This window comes from Lissotriton helveticus, chromosome 7 (genome assembly GCF_964261635.1).
Source record: "Lissotriton helveticus chromosome 7, aLisHel1.1, whole genome shotgun sequence".
NCBI lineage: Eukaryota > Metazoa > Chordata > Amphibia > Caudata > Salamandridae > Lissotriton > Lissotriton helveticus.
The window spans coordinates 965,569,955-965,587,702 of NC_136068.1; the positions used below are offsets into that span (position 1 = coordinate 965,569,955).

At 48.9% G+C, this 17,748-nt stretch overlaps 1 protein-coding gene across 2 annotated transcripts in view; it reads left to right on the plus strand.

The window, feature by feature from the left end:
- Positions 1 to 17,748, plus strand: part of CANX (calnexin) — a 574,990-nt gene that overhangs the window by 273,439 nt on the left and 283,803 nt on the right. For both annotated transcript variants that reach the window (XM_078653533.1, XM_078653534.1), the window contains exons 7-8: positions 7,871 to 8,063; positions 15,291 to 15,480. In XM_078653533.1, coding sequence (XP_078509659.1) covers positions 7,871 to 8,063; positions 15,291 to 15,480 — 383 coding nt within the window. The remainder of the gene's footprint in view (positions 1 to 7,870; positions 8,064 to 15,290; positions 15,481 to 17,748) is intronic.

Genomic DNA, 17,748 nt, shown 5'->3' on the forward strand with positions numbered 1-17,748 from the left:
TTTCTCAGTGTGCACGTTATTCTATTATAAAGTCCCCGTTTCTAGGCCTCAAAAGGGCCTGGACACTAGATTCAGCTCCTGTCTCCTGAAGCCTCGCTGAGGAGTGATACAGCCCCCACCTGTATCCTCGACCCTTCACTTACTTCCTGCCTCGCAGTGCCCGGTGCAGCCTGGCTCAGTCTCTGAGTCTGCCAAGAGTATGTTATGAGTCCAGTTATCAGTTCAGTCCTCCTTCCCTGCATTCCTAAAGCTACTGAACTGCATCAATAGTTTCCGTCATTGTCTAGCCTTCACGTCTCCACGTTAGAGAAATACTGCATTTAATGGTCATTTAATATTCTTCATCACGCACTACATGTAGAATAATGCATGGTCCAGTCTTAGAATCAAGTTAGCTTTTCCCCTCCTGACTTCTAGTTTATATCAACATGTTCTCTAAACATCAGATACTAGATACTGTTTAGGTACATGTCGCTCCGACCCTCCAGACTTCAGTCTCTGCTCCTAGCACAGAGTTCATAGCCCCCAGCTTCTCCTAGTAATACGTCATTGCCAGTTTGCGCGCACCACTAGGTTAGAGGTCCCGGCTCCTCAGGTAGCCCCCTCCATGGTTTCCGCCCCATTCATGACATATTCTGTTACGTCTGCACCACATGTCTATGTATACGCCCAGTTACACCTACTTTTACCCTTATCTTTCGCGACTGCTACGCGTCACGCCTTCTGCTCCACCCACTGCTACGCCTACTGCAATGTAATGCTATGTGTTTGCGTTATGTATATATGCTCATGTATTGTTATTGAAAGTCAGCGCGCTCATCCCAGATCCAGCCCCAGCAGCTGCTGGGCCCTGTCACCCTGTCATCCTATTCCTATGCAGGTTGTCCTGTTCCTGTCCTTATGCTGTATTAAACCTGCAAAACTCCTACTACCTCGAATTTTGACTCTTATTTATTGAGCTATCTGTTATGATATATGTCTAGTCAAAAATAGGGTATTATTTATTTATTTACCACCCTCAGAGGCCCTGTACCCTGACACTCGCACACTGCCTTTGCAGACTGAGTACATTGGTGCAGAACAAAGTGAAGAGTCGACATGCCCACAAACCACTGCCCTGGCATACATCAGTCACCCCTCTAACTGGGTGCCCTATGCCAGTGGGGAGGGTACAGGAGCATGAGCCCTGTGCCCCTACAGCACCCATGTCCATTCCTGGGCACTAAGTGTAGTGCTGCCATTAAGAGTATATGGTGCTGGGAGTTTGTCATTACGTACTCCACAACACCATAATGGCTACACTAAAGACTGGGAAGTTTGGTATCAAACTTCTCATCACATTAAACCCACACTGATGCCAGTGTGGATTTAATGTAAAATGCACAACAGAGAGCATCTGCCCAGGCTGCCACCCGAGACATGTTTCTGGACCCCTGGGTAGAGAGCTCCTGCTCTTGTGGGCCTGACACAATGCACCTCCTGGGACGAGGGGCTAAGCCTCCTCCCACAGGATGGGCAGGGTTCACGAAGTAGAAGCTTCAAAGGCATGCCGCCTTTGTGAGTCTCTCCCGACCATTTGCTGCTTTCAGCCACTGGTCCCAACCGGTTCTAACCCCCACTTTGGGCGGGAAAAACAAGTGAGGAAGAGAGGTGTGTCCACCTCTGCCAACTCCACCCCTAAGGTGGGGGAGGCGAGGTGAAGCACAACCTAGAGTCCCTGCCATCTTGAGGATGGTGGAACCCAGCCAACCAAGGACAGGCTCCTGCCCCCTCCCACCGGAGAGTGGCTGAACAGGGGGTGTACCCACTCCAGGGAAGGGGCCCATTGGTCCCTGCCCTTTACCTCCCTGTAACACCCCTAAATTTAGTATTTGGGGGGGCACCCTGAACCTTTCTTCCTCCGATCCAGCCTACCTACAAGAAGAAAAGGACGAAGAGCCGTGCATTGCTAACAAGAGGACGACACCCACTGACTTAGCCCCAGCCCTACAGGCCTGTCTCCCTTCGAGCCTGCTCCTGCGAAATCCCGGCGTGTCCAGCAGCCAGCAACCTCCCAAACCCCGGAGAACCTGCCTGCCTTCACTTCCCACACTTTCTCCTGCGAATACCGGATGTGTTTAAACTGCAGCTTCTGGTGCCAGCCAGAGACCGCAAATCCAGCCCACTCTGCACCCGCCGAACCCGGCCTGAGCTCGAGTGGATAAACACCACGAGGAGGTCACCCCAGCGATCCTTTCCCGAGAGCCGGCGACCCCTGACCTGCCTCCAGATGATGCCTGCAGCCTCAATCCAGAGGACCCCCCACCGCGACCAGAGCGGTTAAGAAAATCTGACGTCACAAGGCAACCCTGCACCCGACGCTCCACTGCCTTGTGTGCCCAAACCAATGGTGCCTAACCAACTCACGACATCCCAACTTACCCCTCGAAGTGGTGGTCACACCCAGATGATCCTCGTCCCCGAGCCTGTAGTGTTTCTTTGTCCCAGAGGTTTTCCATTGAAAACTGGACACCCAACCTCAAAACAGCACCCTGCACCTGGCTGCCCTAGTGCTGCTGAGGATGCAACAAAAGTGCATCACTGACCCTGGGGAACCCCTGAGTCTAACCCCAGAACCTTCACTCCCACAGTTGTTCCCTTACCTGGGACCCGTTAACCTGTTTTCCTTCCATAGGATAACATTGACACTTTTTCTCCAAAAAGTTTCTAAGTGTGGAGTCTTTAAAAATCACACCGATAACCAAAATGTGTTTACTTACCTGTTTTCAGGAATTGTCCCAGTGCTGAATCCAGGCATCCAGCACTGAGTTAGAAAAGTAACGTGAAAAGTAACTTGTCTGCAATTTACTGTAGACGCCCATTCATTTCAATGTACTGCTCCAAAAAGTTTCCAAGTGTGGAGTTTTGAAAACTGAAAATGTGTGAGAAAGTGCCATCTTTCTTGCCTTGATATGCCCCCACTTTTTTCTGAACTGCTGATGTGCTTTGACTGAGTGTGCCCTGGGTTCCTGCCAACCAGGTACCCAAGGCCTGTGTTCCTTCCCTAAAACTGTGTTGAAACTAAAACCCAATTGGCATCTCTGGCCACCTAACGGCCCCTAGTTAATGGTACCCTAGGCACCCAGGGCATGGTGACCAGAGAAGACCCCTGAGGGCTGCAGCACTTACTGTGCCACCCTCAGGGGCCTTGTAACCTGACACCCATACACTGCCTTTGCAGGCTGAGTGTCTAGGTAACAGAACTAAACAATGAGTCGACATGGCACACACCCCTGTGTGTCATGCCCACAGAACCCACTGCCCTGGCATACTCCAGTCATCCCTCTAGCTGGGTGCCCTATGCCAAAGATGTGGACACAGGTGCATGAGCCCTGTGCCCCTACAGTACCCAGTGCCATTCCTGGGCACTGTAAGTGCAGTGATGCCATTAAGAGTATATGGTGCTAGGAGGTTGTCACTACGAACCCACAGCACCATAATGGCTACACTGAAGACTGACCAGTTTGGTACCAAACTTCTCAGCACATTAAACCCGCACTGATGCCAGTGTGGGATTTAATGTAAAGTGCACCAGAGGGCATCTTACAGATGCCCCCTGAAACCTAACCTACAATCCACATCTGGGCTGATTGGCTGCAGAGGCTGCCACACAGCAGACATGTTGCTGGACCCATTGGTGGAGAGCCCCCGCTCTCCTGGGCCTGCAACAATGCACATCCTGGGCGAGGTGCTAGGTCTCCTCCCCCAGGATGGGCAGGGGGAAGCTTCAAAGGCATGCCGCCTCTGTGAGCTTCTCCAGACCATTTGCTGGCCCCAGCAACTGGCCCCCACCAGTTCTGACCCCCACTCTGGTGGGAAGACTGGCGAGAAAAACTACGTCAGGAAGGGGGGGGGGGTGCCAGCCTATGCCAACCCCACCCCTCAGGTGGGGGAGACTAGGTGAAGCACAACCCCGGGCTCCGGCCATCTTGAAGATGAGGAGCCTTGCCCAATCACAGCTAGGCTCCTGCCCCCCTCCCACAGGAGAGGAGCAGGCTAGGGGGTGTACCCACCCCAGAACAGGGACCTATTGGTCCCTGTCCTTGCCCTACCTATAATGCCCCTAAATTCAGTATTTAGGGGCTCCCTTAACCTTCCTTCCTCAGATCCCGATAAGAAAAGAAGAAAGAAGATCAAGGGGAAGAAGATCCACCGTGCAGCTGCTAACAGGATGACAACAACTGACTTGGCCCCAGCCCTACCGGCCTGTCGATCCTTGAACCTGCTTCTGCCTAATCCCGGCGACTCCTGCGGACAGCAACCTTTGGACACCCAGAGGACCTGCCTGCCTTGATCCTCTTAAAGCCTGGGACTCCCATCAGCAGGCTCTGCTGCAACAACACCCCTGGTGCCAGCCAGGAATCACCAGACCAACCCACTCTGCACCCGCCGAGCCCGGCCCGTGCCCAGGTGATCCCAGACCACGAGGATGTCCCCCCGGCGACTGGGACCCGAAGTCCAATGCCCAAAGACCCTCCTCGACGACCCCGACGACGCATGCAGCCTCAGGACAGAGGACCCCCTCCAACTGCGACCAGCAAGGGGTAAGATTTCCCGACCTCAAGACACCCCGGTGCCCCACGGCCCCCTGTGCCCAACTCCTGGGTGCCAACCTATCCTCCATGACTCCAACTTACCCCTCGAAGTGTTGGTCGCTCCAGAAGATCCTTCGTCTTCCCCAGCCTGCAGCCTTTGTTCCCTTTTTAAGTTCCTCATTGAATAACATTGAGCGCCCGACTGCTCAAAAGCACCCTGCACCGAGCCGCCCGAGTGCCCCTGGCAGTGCAATCTGTACCCTATCCTACTTCCCCATTTGCCCTCAGCAAGTGACCAGGAGCCCAGCTCCCACAGCCGCGTGGCCTGCTAGCCAGCAGCCACCAACCGGAGGCCCCCTTTCCCTCATTGGATAACATTGGGCCTAACTACCTCTGCACCCGGCTGCCCCTGTGCCGCTGAGAGTGAACCAACTGTACTTACCTGACCCTGGGGGACCCTGAGTCTATGTCCAGAACCCTAACTTCACCAGCCAAATACTCACCAGGAAACCGATAACTCAATTACCTGCCATTGGATAACATTGACAGGATTGACTCGAAAAATCTTCTAAGTGTGAAGTTTTGGAAACTAAAAATATTCATATAAAATCACCCGAATTCCGAAGTATTCACCTGTGATCAGGAGAGAAGCCAGTACTGTACCTTGTAGCCCAGTACTGAACCGCAAAAGTAATCCTTACCGGGTTTACTAGTAACTTGTATTTTCTCCGTAGGAATCCATTGTCTGCTTTTCTATGAAATTTCTTCTGTCTACTTTTGAAAACTAGAAATATTCTTTAAAAATCATACGAAATACTGAAACGTAATTACTTACCTGTTTTGAGTTGAGACCCCAGTGCTGGCCACAGGAGACCAGTACTGGATTACAAAAGTAACCAGATCGTACTTTACCTGAAACCTGAATTTTCTCCTATTGGATAACATTGTCAGATTCCTGTTGAAAAGTCTCTAAGTGTGATCTTTTAATATAGCTTTTTATTCCTGAAAATCACTACAATACCTAAAACGTTTTTGCTGAACTGTTTTCAGCTAAGACCCCAGGACTAAACCTAGGAACCAGTCCTGGAATTACCAAAATAATCCACAAAGTAATCAACTGTGTTTATATAAGGAAATCCATTGAGCTCGATGCTAAATTGTGTGTGAATTGTTGCCTACTGCAACCCCTGTACCTATTGCCTTTATAAAGGGTTCTCATCTGAGACCTCTTATATTGAGAACAGTATATTTTTTGGATATCTGTTGGTTCTGGAAATAAAACAACGGTATATTTTGATATAAAAACTATTGGCCTGGAGTTAAGTCTTTGAGTGTGTGAAACCTTTTGCTGACTGAGTGTGTGCAACAAATGCTTTACATTTTCCTCTGGTACCGCCTTACTTCTCGACCAAGCTACCACTTTAGAGAGTAAGGTTACACCTGGCTTTAAGCTCTGTTATACCTTTGGGGTTTGTGGACTCGATACACACTGTACCTGATTCTGGTCCAGTGTATATAGAGCCAGTTTCTCACAATATTCTTTAAAAATCATGCAAATAACTACAACGTAATTGCTTACCTGTTTCTACGAAATGTCCCAGTGCTGAACCTAGTTATCCAGCACTGAGTTAGAAAAGTAACGTAAAAAGTAACTTAACTGCTATTTACTGAAAAAGCCTATTCATTCCAATCTACTGTATTTGCTAAGTGTTGCATTCTACTGCTCCCCTGTAAATCAAACTAAGTACAATTTCTATTGAATTTTCAAACTGTTCTATATCCAGTAACTTATTACTGAAAAGTATTTAATGCTTACCTGCACCAGGCTAGCTTGGTTCTAAAAAGAAACAGTATATTTTTATACAACAATTGGCCTAGAGTTCAGTTCTTGAGTGTGAATTCATTTGCTGACTGAGTGGGTACATCAATTGCTTAACACTGTCCTCTTATACTGCCTTACTGCTCGACCAAGCTACTACTATGAGAGAGTAAGGGTCTATCCAACTTTAACCTCTACCTACCTCTGGGGACACTTGGACTCTATACACACTATACCTCATGTTGGTGTAGTATATATAGAGCCAGTTTCTTGGATATGTCCATGTCTGTCCCTCCCATGGAGCATTGCCTGTTTATCACTTCTTACTGCCTCCTTGTATTCTTCAAGTGCTTGCTTTCTGGGATTTTTTTTCTTCTTTGTGAGACACACCATAAGAGTGCATGTATTTTCAGTGGCCTCCCTTGTATGCTAGTTCAGGAAGCAGTAAACTTGCTGTGTTTCTTGGAAAAGGTTTCCTGCCTCCTATCTTTGTGCTTGACTAATTCTACTTCTCTCTGCCACTATCAGTTTATCAATCTTGCATGCATGTGAGGAACAATGTTCGGTCTACGAGCGTGTTTGTTTTCGTCAGTGCTCTTTACTAATACCATAACTTAAGCACACCTCTTCCCCAATTTCACAGCCATGCCCTAAGTCTGGAAGTAGGGGAATGGGAGGTTGAAGCACTCCGAAACTAACCACCCTGGGCATCTGAAGTGAAGGAGCAAAACACAAGCCTTTAATATTCCTTTTGATCTTGTCATACTGCTTTGCATTCAAAGACAGGTCAGATGTTAGGTTCTGCCTTTCAGGGAAGGTTGGTATTTGCATTTCTTTCTCTTACTGCAAAGTAAGAGGATTTAAGTAGTAAACTTGCTGGGTATTGGCGTGTGAAAGGGAAAGGCTGTAGGATTTTTTTTTTAGCACACACAATTTAAATGCCAGTAAATTAACTGTACAATTTTGTCGGAATTTGAAAAACACAAATGAATCTTTTCTTTTGTAATTTTTAAGTGTGGTAGAATCAAATAGTTTAATACGATCAAAACAAACTAGGTGATGCCAATCTCCATAGATTACAGTTTGCTGCTTTATAGTTTTATCAGCAAAATTGTATGTCGGTGCAAATCTAATGGTAATTTCAATTGAAAATCTGTTGTCTGTAATGGAAGTGCGCTACCATGCATACTCAGTGGTACGCCACTCTTCTTTGCTCTACCACACTACTTAATTCCACTCCACACACACAACTCCACGCTGCTCTACCACATGGCTAAAACACATTGGCAAAGCCAATTGCTCTGGCATAAACTAGACCTATTGGCTTTGCCAATACTCGTTTCCTCTTGTTGCAAAAGTATTGTAAAATAAAAAAAATATGTTGCCAACTATTACTAGGTGATCGGGATCTGGTGAATACTTGAAGGGCTCTTAAGTATTACTTTATTTTACTAACTGTTCATGTTGTATTTTACAGGATCAGTTCCAGGATAAGACCCCATACACGATCATGTTTGGTCCTGATAAGTGTGGAGAGGATTACAAGCTTCACTTCATCTTCAGGCACAAGAACCCCAAAACTGGGGAGTATGAAGAAAAACATGCCAAGCGTCCAGATGCTGACCTCAAGGCATACTTCTCAGATAAGAAGGCTCATCTCTATACCCTAGGTGAGGGAACGTTAACAAAGTGGGACCAGCCTGCTTCAGTCTGAGAATGTACTTTAAACATTAGATATGGTTTCTACAGCACTAATCGTATTTTTAAAAAAATACTGCTCTACTATTTTGCCAGATAACCACCAATTACATTTCACCCTCATTGAATAACTGAGCAACAACTTCCTTTAGGCACTTGCCTCCTTGACCTTTCCTAACTGGTAAGGCAATCAGTTAAGACTTATCTAGGAGATGGCTGATACTATAACTCCAATGTAACCTGACCCAGTAAAACTGTGTCAAGCCAGTGCAAGATTTTTAAGAAGCGTAGGACATTTACAACCAGTTAAGTATAAAGATCAGTTAAACTATAATACACAAAGAAAATCAGAATGTTCTAGCAGGCAAAATACAAACCCAAATGTTTTGTAGCACTTGAATCGTAGATTTTCTATATCATTTGCCTTGCTCTCAATGTTGCTGTGTGGGGCTGCAAATGGTTTGACTTTGGCAACTGCCTACTGAAAGTAAAATCGAAAATATTTGCCGGTCTTCAAAAATTATGTTCGAGGCATGTGGGCTGCTAAATTCATATCTTAGCATTAGATCGCCGCCTAGTGTTGGGCTCGGATGATTGCACATTGTTGTCCTGGAAGAGTCTTCGAAGTATCCTGAGATAGGTGGCTCCTCCCCTGGACTACAGTGCGCATGGGCATCGGCTCCATCCCCAGATTGTTTTTTTCCGCCATTGGGTTCGGATGTGGTCTCGACGTCTTACTGTCGGAACCAAGTAACACTATCTTTTACCGGCCAAAAGGCCTCGATTTTCTTGCGTCGGTATTGTCTGCGCTCGGTCTCGAGTCTTCCGTCTCTTGAAGCCGGAATAAGCGGAGTTTTCTTCGCTTTCTACACTTTGAGGCCTTCTCATCGCGACACGACAGCAAGCCTTTACGGACATGGAGCGGAGCCCGTTTAAGTACTGCCCGCTCTGTGGGTCCAAGTACCCACACATCGATCTACACCCCGTGTGTAACAAGTGCCTTTCACCGGACCACGACGACGGCAAGTGCAAGGCCTGTGCACAGTTCCGCTCCAAGAAAACTCTCAAGCTTCGGCGCGCGGTGCGCTTGGAAGCTAGGCAAGCGGCCCCAGATCCGGAGAACATCTTCGGCGACCCGGAAGAAGAGGTCCAGGGTCACCTTCTACAAATCTCCCCATCACAGACGGAGGTCGAGGCGGATCCGGGAGACGACGACGGAGTCGCGGGTCAGGTCCTCGAATACGTCGAAGAGGTAGGAGACGACGATGAGATTTATGGGGCCGCGGCGGATAGCTCTGCGGACGAGCTCTGCCCCGAAGGTTACGAGGATACCGACCGGGACACGGGATCGCCTGTCGGCCTTACCCAGGACCCGTTGCCGCAAGCCACAGCCCCGCCTTCGGGCCCGGCTACGGACTCACTTGCTGGGCACGCTGTTTCGAAACCGAAACTGAAACCGTCGGGGTCGTCAACACCTAAAATGGCCGACCCGAAATCGAAACTGAAACCAAAGGACTCGAGTGTCCCTAAGATGGCTGCCGTGCCTGTGAAGAAGTCGGTGCCCGTCACCCCGTCGGCTCCGTCGACCTCCGGTCCGCAGAAGCCGAGGAAGTCTGTCGATTCCGATGCTCCGAAATCGAAACCGACGCCCGAGGAAGGGGCCCCCAAGAAAGATGGTCGGCACGGATCTGCGGCTCCGGCGCCGTCCAAGCCCGCCAAGGTCGGCTCCAAAGAAGCTACGCCCAAGAAGTCTGCGCCCCGGCCTCAAGATTCGGAGGTGCTGAAGACGGTTTCCGCGCCCAAAACGCACAAGGCCCGCGAGGACGTCGGATCCGAGGGACCGCTCAAAGCATCCTTGTCGGCGACGAAACCCACTGGCAGTGTACCGTCCCCCATTGCGGAGTCACTGCAGAGAATCAGGGAGAAAGCCTTTGCTCCATCGGCTCCGATGCCATCACCGCAGCCGCAAAAGGACGCTCCGGCTAAGCCTTCTGGGAAACTCCTTTTTCTCTTGCCACCTAAGGAGGCGCCGAAAGCGTTTTCGACGAAATCGGCTCCGAAACAGGGTTCCTCGCTGCCTGACCCTCTTCCACGTCGTGTACTCGAATCGGAAGACGATTCAGAGCATTTCATCGATGCTGCCACCGGCAAGCTGACACTCTATAAACGGAAGATCACTTCGGAGCCGGTGGACCCCTACGTCATCCCGTTGAAAAAGAAGAGGGTGCCCCTTGACGCCTCAGGCCTCACGGAACCGATTCAGCCTCCTCCAAGACGGAGCCCTACTCCCTCCCCAGAACACTCTGTGGGTGAGGAATATGATGAGGATGAACAGTACAATTTCCCTATCGATGAACCTGATGTACAACCAGATTCTTACGACGACACTGGTGACCAGAACACCCAAGGTGTGGGCCAAGACCCGCAGACCTTTAATGCACGTGCATCCCCGACTGAGGACTCAGCAGGATTTCATGCACTAATTGAACGGGCGGCAGCCAATCATGATGTGGACATGCATGCCGACCCGGTTGAGGAAGACTTCCTTTTTGACACCTTTGCCATATCTGAAAGGACAGTAAAGACACTTCCTATGCTGAAAGGTGTTCTCAGACATGCTGGGGACATTTTTAAGGAGCCTACGAGGGCGAGAGTGGTCAACCCTCGCATTGAAAAGAAGTACAGGCCTGCACCTGCGGACCCCGTCTACATCCGGGGACAATTGCCACTGGACTCTCTTGTGGTTGCCAATGCCAGGAAACGTGCCAACTCCCAGACAACGGGTGAAGCTCCTCCCCCGGATAAGGAGTCCAAAGTGCTTGAGGCAGGAGGCAAAAGAGTGGCTGCACAGGCGGCAAACTTTTGGCGCATCGCAAATACACAGGCGCTCCTGGCGCGTTATGATAGGGCGCACTACGACACCCTAGAACAGGTTATACAACACCTGCCCCCACAGTTCCAAGAAGGCACCAAAATGCTTATTGAGGAAGGAAAGCTAATATCAAACGCAGCCATCAAGTGTGCACTTGACGCTGCGGACACAGCTGCTAGGGCTATCAACACTAGCGTTATGCTGAGAAGACAAGCCTGGCTCCGCATCTCAGGGTTTAAGCAGGATATTCAGACAACAATTCTGAATCAGCCAGTCAATCCTGATAGTCTGTTTGGTCCGGATGTTGACACCACCCTAGAGAAAATAAAGAAGGACACGGAAACTGCTAAGTCTATGGGGGCCCTGCAGTCCCAACAGTTTCGTGGCAGCAATTTTCGTCGCTCAGGTGCACGTGGAGTCACCAGAGGACAGATGGGTCAACAATCCCAGTTCTCCAAAGGTGGGACGCAATCCTCGTTCACTAAACAGAACAAGGGAGGTTATAGGAATAACAGCAACAGAGGTCGCGGCAGAGGAAACAACAGCTCCCGCACCTCTACTCCAAGCAAACAGTGACTTTCTGTCACTGCCCCCCGACCACCTAACACCTGTCGGGGGGAGACTGCAGCAGTTCCTGCCCGTCTGGAGAAACATCACCACAGACAGGTGGGTGCGACAACTAATCCAGTATGGTTATTGCCTAGAGCTGAAATCCACTCCACCCAACATCCCACCGAGGCAAAGGCCTATGTCCGCAGAGCACTTGCACTTATTGCAGCAGGAAGTGGTGGCGATGCTGCAAAAAGGCGCAATCGAGCTCGTGCCGGTGGGGGAGGAAGGCGCAGGGGTATATTCCCTGTACTTCCTTATTCCAAAGAAGGACGGTTCTCTCAGGCCCATTCTCGATCTACGTCCCCTCAACCTGTACATACTGTCAGAGCATTTCCATATGCTTACACTGCAGCAGATTCTTCCCTTGCTAAACCAGGGAGATTTCTTAGCGACCTTAGATCTCAAGGATGCTTATTTCCACATTCCACTACACCCGTCACACAGGAAATACCTGAGGTTCACTATTCAAGGCAGGCACTACCAGTTCAAAGTCCTACCCTTCGGAGTCACTACGGCCCCGAGGGTGTTCACCAAGTGTCTAGCGACAGTGGCGGCGCACCTCAGGAGGCAGAATATCCATGTCTACCCCTACCTAGACGACTGGCTCGTACAAGCCAAGTCAGAGCAACAGTGCGCCGCAGACATGTCGACTACAATTCACCTTCTTCACGATCTGGGTTTCTCCCTAAATTACCCAAAATCGCATCTTCAGCCGGCACATGTCCGGCAGTTCCTGGGTGCTACGATCAACACCCTGACAGCCATGGCTCAGCCAAACCAAGTCAGAATCGACAGCATTCAGTCACTGATCCAACGATTCCGACCAAGACACTCCCTGCCAGCGAGAGTGTTCATGCAGTTGATTTGCATGATGGCCTCCTGCATCTTCATAGTCCCTCACGCACGGTTACATATGCGCCCGCTCCAGGAGTGCTTAGCGAATCAGTGGACACAGGCTCGTGGGCAATTGACAGACCTAGTGTTGGTTACCAGTCGGGCATACGACTCTCTGCATTGGTGGACTCCACACAACCTTTGCAAGGGCCGACTGTTCCACGAGCCCGTGCCGCAGATTGTCCTGACGACGGACGCATCTCTCCAGGGCTGGGGAGCACATGTGCTCACTTACACAGTGCAGGGACTATGGACGACGCAGCAACAGAAGATGCACATCAACTATCTGGAACTGATGGCAATCTTCATGGCGCTCAAGTCCTTCATTGTACATCTGAGCAACAAGGTCGTGCTAGTCCGGACGGACAACATGACCGCGATGTACTACATTCAGAAACAGGGGGGCACCCACTCGCCACAACTGTCTCATCTGGCTCAGAGCATGTGGAAGTGGGCCATTCAGAGGAACATTTTCCTCATGGCAGAACACCTCCCGGGCAAGGACAATCAGATGGCGGATCTGCTCAGCAGATACAGCCATCAGATGCACGAGTGGGAGATACACCCTTCTGTTCTCCACCCGTTCTTCCAGCAGTGGGGTCATCCGGAGATAGACCTGTTCGCAACAAAGGAGAACGCAAAATGCCGACTCTTTGCCGCCAGGTTCCCTCACCCACAGTCGCAGGGGAATGCGATATGGATGAACTGGTCAGGCAAATTTGCATACGCTTTTCCGCCAGCCCCTCTAATACCGCTGGTCGCAAGAAAGCTAAGGCAGCACTCCATGACTCTCGTCCTGGTTGCTCCAACGTGGGCACGACAAGCTTGGTACACCACGTTCCTCGAACTCTCAGTGGTGCCGCATCAAAGACTGCGCCTCACGCCCAGTCTTTTGACGCAGAACCATGGAGACATTCAGCATCCAGATCCACGACAGCTCAACCTGGCGATCTGGCTCCTGAAGTCCTAGAGTTTGGATACCTTACATCAAGGAGGCGAGGAAACCAACTACTAGAGCATGCTATGCTGCTAAGTGGAAGCGTTTTGTCATCTACTGTACGTCCAATGACATCAACCCACTAGATGCATCTATTCCCAACATCATCTGCTATCTGTTACATCTCTACAAGTGCAATCTGGCGTACACTTCCATTAGGATACATCTCTCAGCCATAGCGGCTTATCTTCAGAACAGGCAGCACCTCTCTGTCTTCAGAGTGCCCGCCATTAAAGCCTTCCTTGAAGGTCTGAAGAGAGTCATTCCCCCAAGAACACCACCAGCTCCGGTGTGGAACCTCAACGTCGTTCTCACCAGACTGATGGGGCCACCATTTGAGCCACTGCACTCGTGTGAGCTCCAATTCCTTACGTGGAAAGTGGCCTTTCTGATAGCTATTACGTCTCTGAGGCGTGTCAGTGAGCTGCAAGCGCTCACCATACAAGAGCCGTTCATTCAAATTCACCCAAATAGGGTAGTGCTACGCACTAACCCTAAATTCCTTCCTAAGGTGGTGTCAGTTTCATCTTAACCAAACTATTGACTTACCAGCATTCTTTCAAAACCCGCAAACGGTGGCGGAAAGAATGCTCCATACCTTAGATGTACGGAGGGCGTTGATGTACTACATAGACAGAACACAACCCTTTAGAAAGACAAAACAACTCTTTGTTGCCTTCGCACCACAACACAAAGGCAACCCAATTTCCAAAGCAGGGATAGCCAGGTGGATTGTTAAGTGCATCCAGATATGTTATCAAAAAGCCAAGCGCACTTTAACAATACCCCCCAGAGCGCACTCCACACGCAAACTGGGGGCATCCATGGCTTTCCTAGGGAACATTCCTTTAGAGGATATTTGCAGAGCAGCCACGTGGGTCACACCACATACCTTCACAAAACACTACTGTGTTGATGTGCATTCCAAGCAGCAAGCAGCTGTAGGACAGGCTGTTCTCAAGACACTTTTTCAGGTTTCTGCAGCTGGCACGGGCAACCGCCGCTGATGGAGGGACTGCTATGTATTCTATGCTAAGATATGAATTTAGCAGCCCACATGCCTCGTACTGAATATGCTACTTACCAGTATGCATCTGTTCTTGGCATGTAGGGCTGCTAACATTCATATCGCCCGCCCTCCTCCCCGGTGCCTGTCGCAGCTGCAGATATACTATTGTATTTATTCGTTAGCATGGACATCCTTTACACTTTCACTCCATCTCCTGCCACAATGGCGAAAAACAATCTGGGGATGGAGCCGATGCCCATGCGCACTGTAGTCCAGGGGAGGAGCCACCTATCTCAGGATACTTCGAAGACTCTTCCAGGACAACAATGTGCAATCATCCGAGCCCAACACTAGGCGGCGATCTAATGCTAAGATATGAATGTTAGCAGCCCTACATGCCAAGAACAGATGCATACTGGTAAGTAGCATATTCAATTCTATATTTCCAAGATGTCCTCCATGTTGTCTTTCATTTTAAGTTGGCCAACCACCAGTGTTGACTTTGCCAATGCCAACGTACTTTTGAAGCTACCAACATTCACTAGTAAATCTAAACTGAGTGGTTTTTCCAAAGAAGTCATTGTGGAAAAATCCATGTGCAAGGCCTTCTATAGACTCCTCATTGTTTTGCTGGTATAAAAAACATCTCAAGTTGTCATTCTAAACATGCTGTAGGTTTGCATCTTGGGAGGTAGTTGCAGATGTGGTGGAAGCTTTGGTTTGTAAACTTCTCTTGCTTCCCTGAAAGAACTATGTTTTTTTCGTTCTTCAGTCTCTGAGATTAAGTCCTCGGTTACCTTTCTTCTTTTTGATAGTTTTGAATCCAGATAACAGTTTTGAAATCCTCATCGATCAGACAGTTGTAAATCGGGGCAACTTGTTAAACGACATGACCCCACCTATAAATCCACCTAAAGAGATCGAGGACCCAGAGGACCAAAAGCCTGAGGATTGGGATGAGAGGGCCAAAATCCCAGACCCTGATGCTGTGAAACCTGATGACTGGTAAGTGGCATTTGAAGTGAAATGGTACTTGTAGAAGGTGGTAAACAAGTTAAAACCGTTCTACAGATATGGGAACCTAAAGTGATCATATTTGGCAGATCATGTATAAAGCATATATGATCAAGTACAAGTAATTGTTTAGCATGATATTTCCTTCTCTACATTTTGGGTTTGTTTGACATAACCTCTAGAGTGATCATCCTGCGTTTGATTCATGAATATAACCTGTTTTGCATTGTGAACCTTTTATAAATGTACATGCTGTGCACTTTGTCATCTGATCGTTGCGTTCCAGAACATGTGTCCCCCAGCTGGGAAACTTTTTAGGTTTCGCCTGGCGTTTACTGCGCAAGCAGTATCGCGCAGGCAAAAACTTTTGTTTAGAAGTATGGAGCTTTCTCCCGCCTCTGTCTTCCATTGGCTAGCTCCATAAATGGAGGCTAGCCATTGGAAGACAGATCTGCCCGTCATTGCCGGAGCAGATTCGTGGGCGTTCCCGCGAATTTTACTCATCCCACCCCTTTCCCTACGTCATGCGGCGGTGGGCGGTGTTTTTTTTCTTTTCTTTTTCAAGCCCATGTTTTTGTCATTTGGTTGCCTGTGGTCTCGGTGTTATGTCGTGCTTGGCTCGTGGCTGTCGTCTTCCGTCTTTGCCCGGTATGTGCGTGGCTGTCGTCTTTGTGCCTGTGCTCCGGTTTTCGTGCGTGGCTGTCGTTTTTGTGCCTGTTATTCGCATTTCGAAAAGGGAAAAATCTTAAACAGCATTTGGTTAAGGCGAGTAGGGCGGTGACCAGCAAAAAAGACACTAGGAGCTTGTTAGGGTTGCCACCCGTGATAGGACCGCTGTATGAACTGTGCTGTGTGCCCTAACACTATGGATTTGAAAGAGATCGAAATCAATGGCCATATACACACGATGCGCACCCTGTCTAATTGTAACACCAAGAACGTTATTTATTTAGTGAAATGTCCTTGCGGCCTGGCCTACATTGGGCAAACCACACAAGCAGTTAAAATGAGGATTGGACAGCACAAATCACGCATTAGGTGTAGGTACATAGGGGCCCCTCTAGTACAGCACTACATGGAGGCAAACCATAATGAAGAAGAGTTGACTTGGGCAGTACTAGTTACCATCATGGCGAAAAATAAAACGGAGTTAGAGACCAAGTTGAACCGCACAGAAGCAAGACTAATAGAGAGGTATCACACCTCCGATAAAGGACTTAATGAGCGGGATGAAATTTGGGCACTGATCTGAACACCTGGATCTACTTCATTGTTCATTGTACTCTGTATATTGCTTTTGCCAAGTGTTCTTTGGAATGAATATGAATTTTGAGAAGTTGAGATATTGAATATTGTAATAGATGTATATATGTTTTTGTTACACACACTGTACATATGTGGTCTGGGGTTGCCTTTACCAGATACCATAATTAGAATGGGAACCCTCTTGTGGACAGGCATGAGCTACAATGGGTGTATGATACTTTGTGGATGACACCTTGGGACTTTTGGCCTTTTTTGGTTTGTGGTATTTCTTTGCCTTTTTCTTAATTTGTTTTCTCGTTATTTGTGTTTTTTTTGTTATTCCTTTATTTTATGGTCAATGTGACGTTGGGCAGTGACTTGGAATACAGCGAGTGGTTGTGGTTCTCGAACGCCGGTGGATCAGTCCGGTAACACTCCGGATAGATAGTCCGTTTTTTGTGTTTCACATGGGTGGGCGCGCAGTCTGACGTATGACACGCATATTTATAATGCGCGATGTCAGCCGGCCCGGATGCTCTGGAATTTGACTAGAGAGGCACTGGAGCGAATAGTGAGTGCACGAGCCACGGCCCCGGAGGAGAGATTGAAGGTATTTTTCGCCATGGTTCGCCGCATGTTTATGTGAGCGTGTAGTACGGACAGTGAGGTGTCCCCCTGTATTTAGTAGAGTAGATTATTGAGGGGGGGTGGGGCCGACGTCAGTGTGCTTCTACCCCGAGAGGCTTCAGTTGTTTATTTAGGAGTCGTAATTAGGCCTATATGCTACCATTAACAAGGTAACTCTCTAAGTATGGCATGGAAGTATTAAATGGGGAGTTTTATCGGCCAGTACCATTAGTTTTTTTAATGTCCGTGGACCGACACCATGCCTTGTGGGATGATTGATGGTGTGTTTTTCCTGTCTTTCCTTCTTCCTGGGGCTATGGCACGACTATAGGAAGATTACGTGACCCGAGCAACCTCCAAAAAGTGTTTTTCTACCTGGGTGTACTT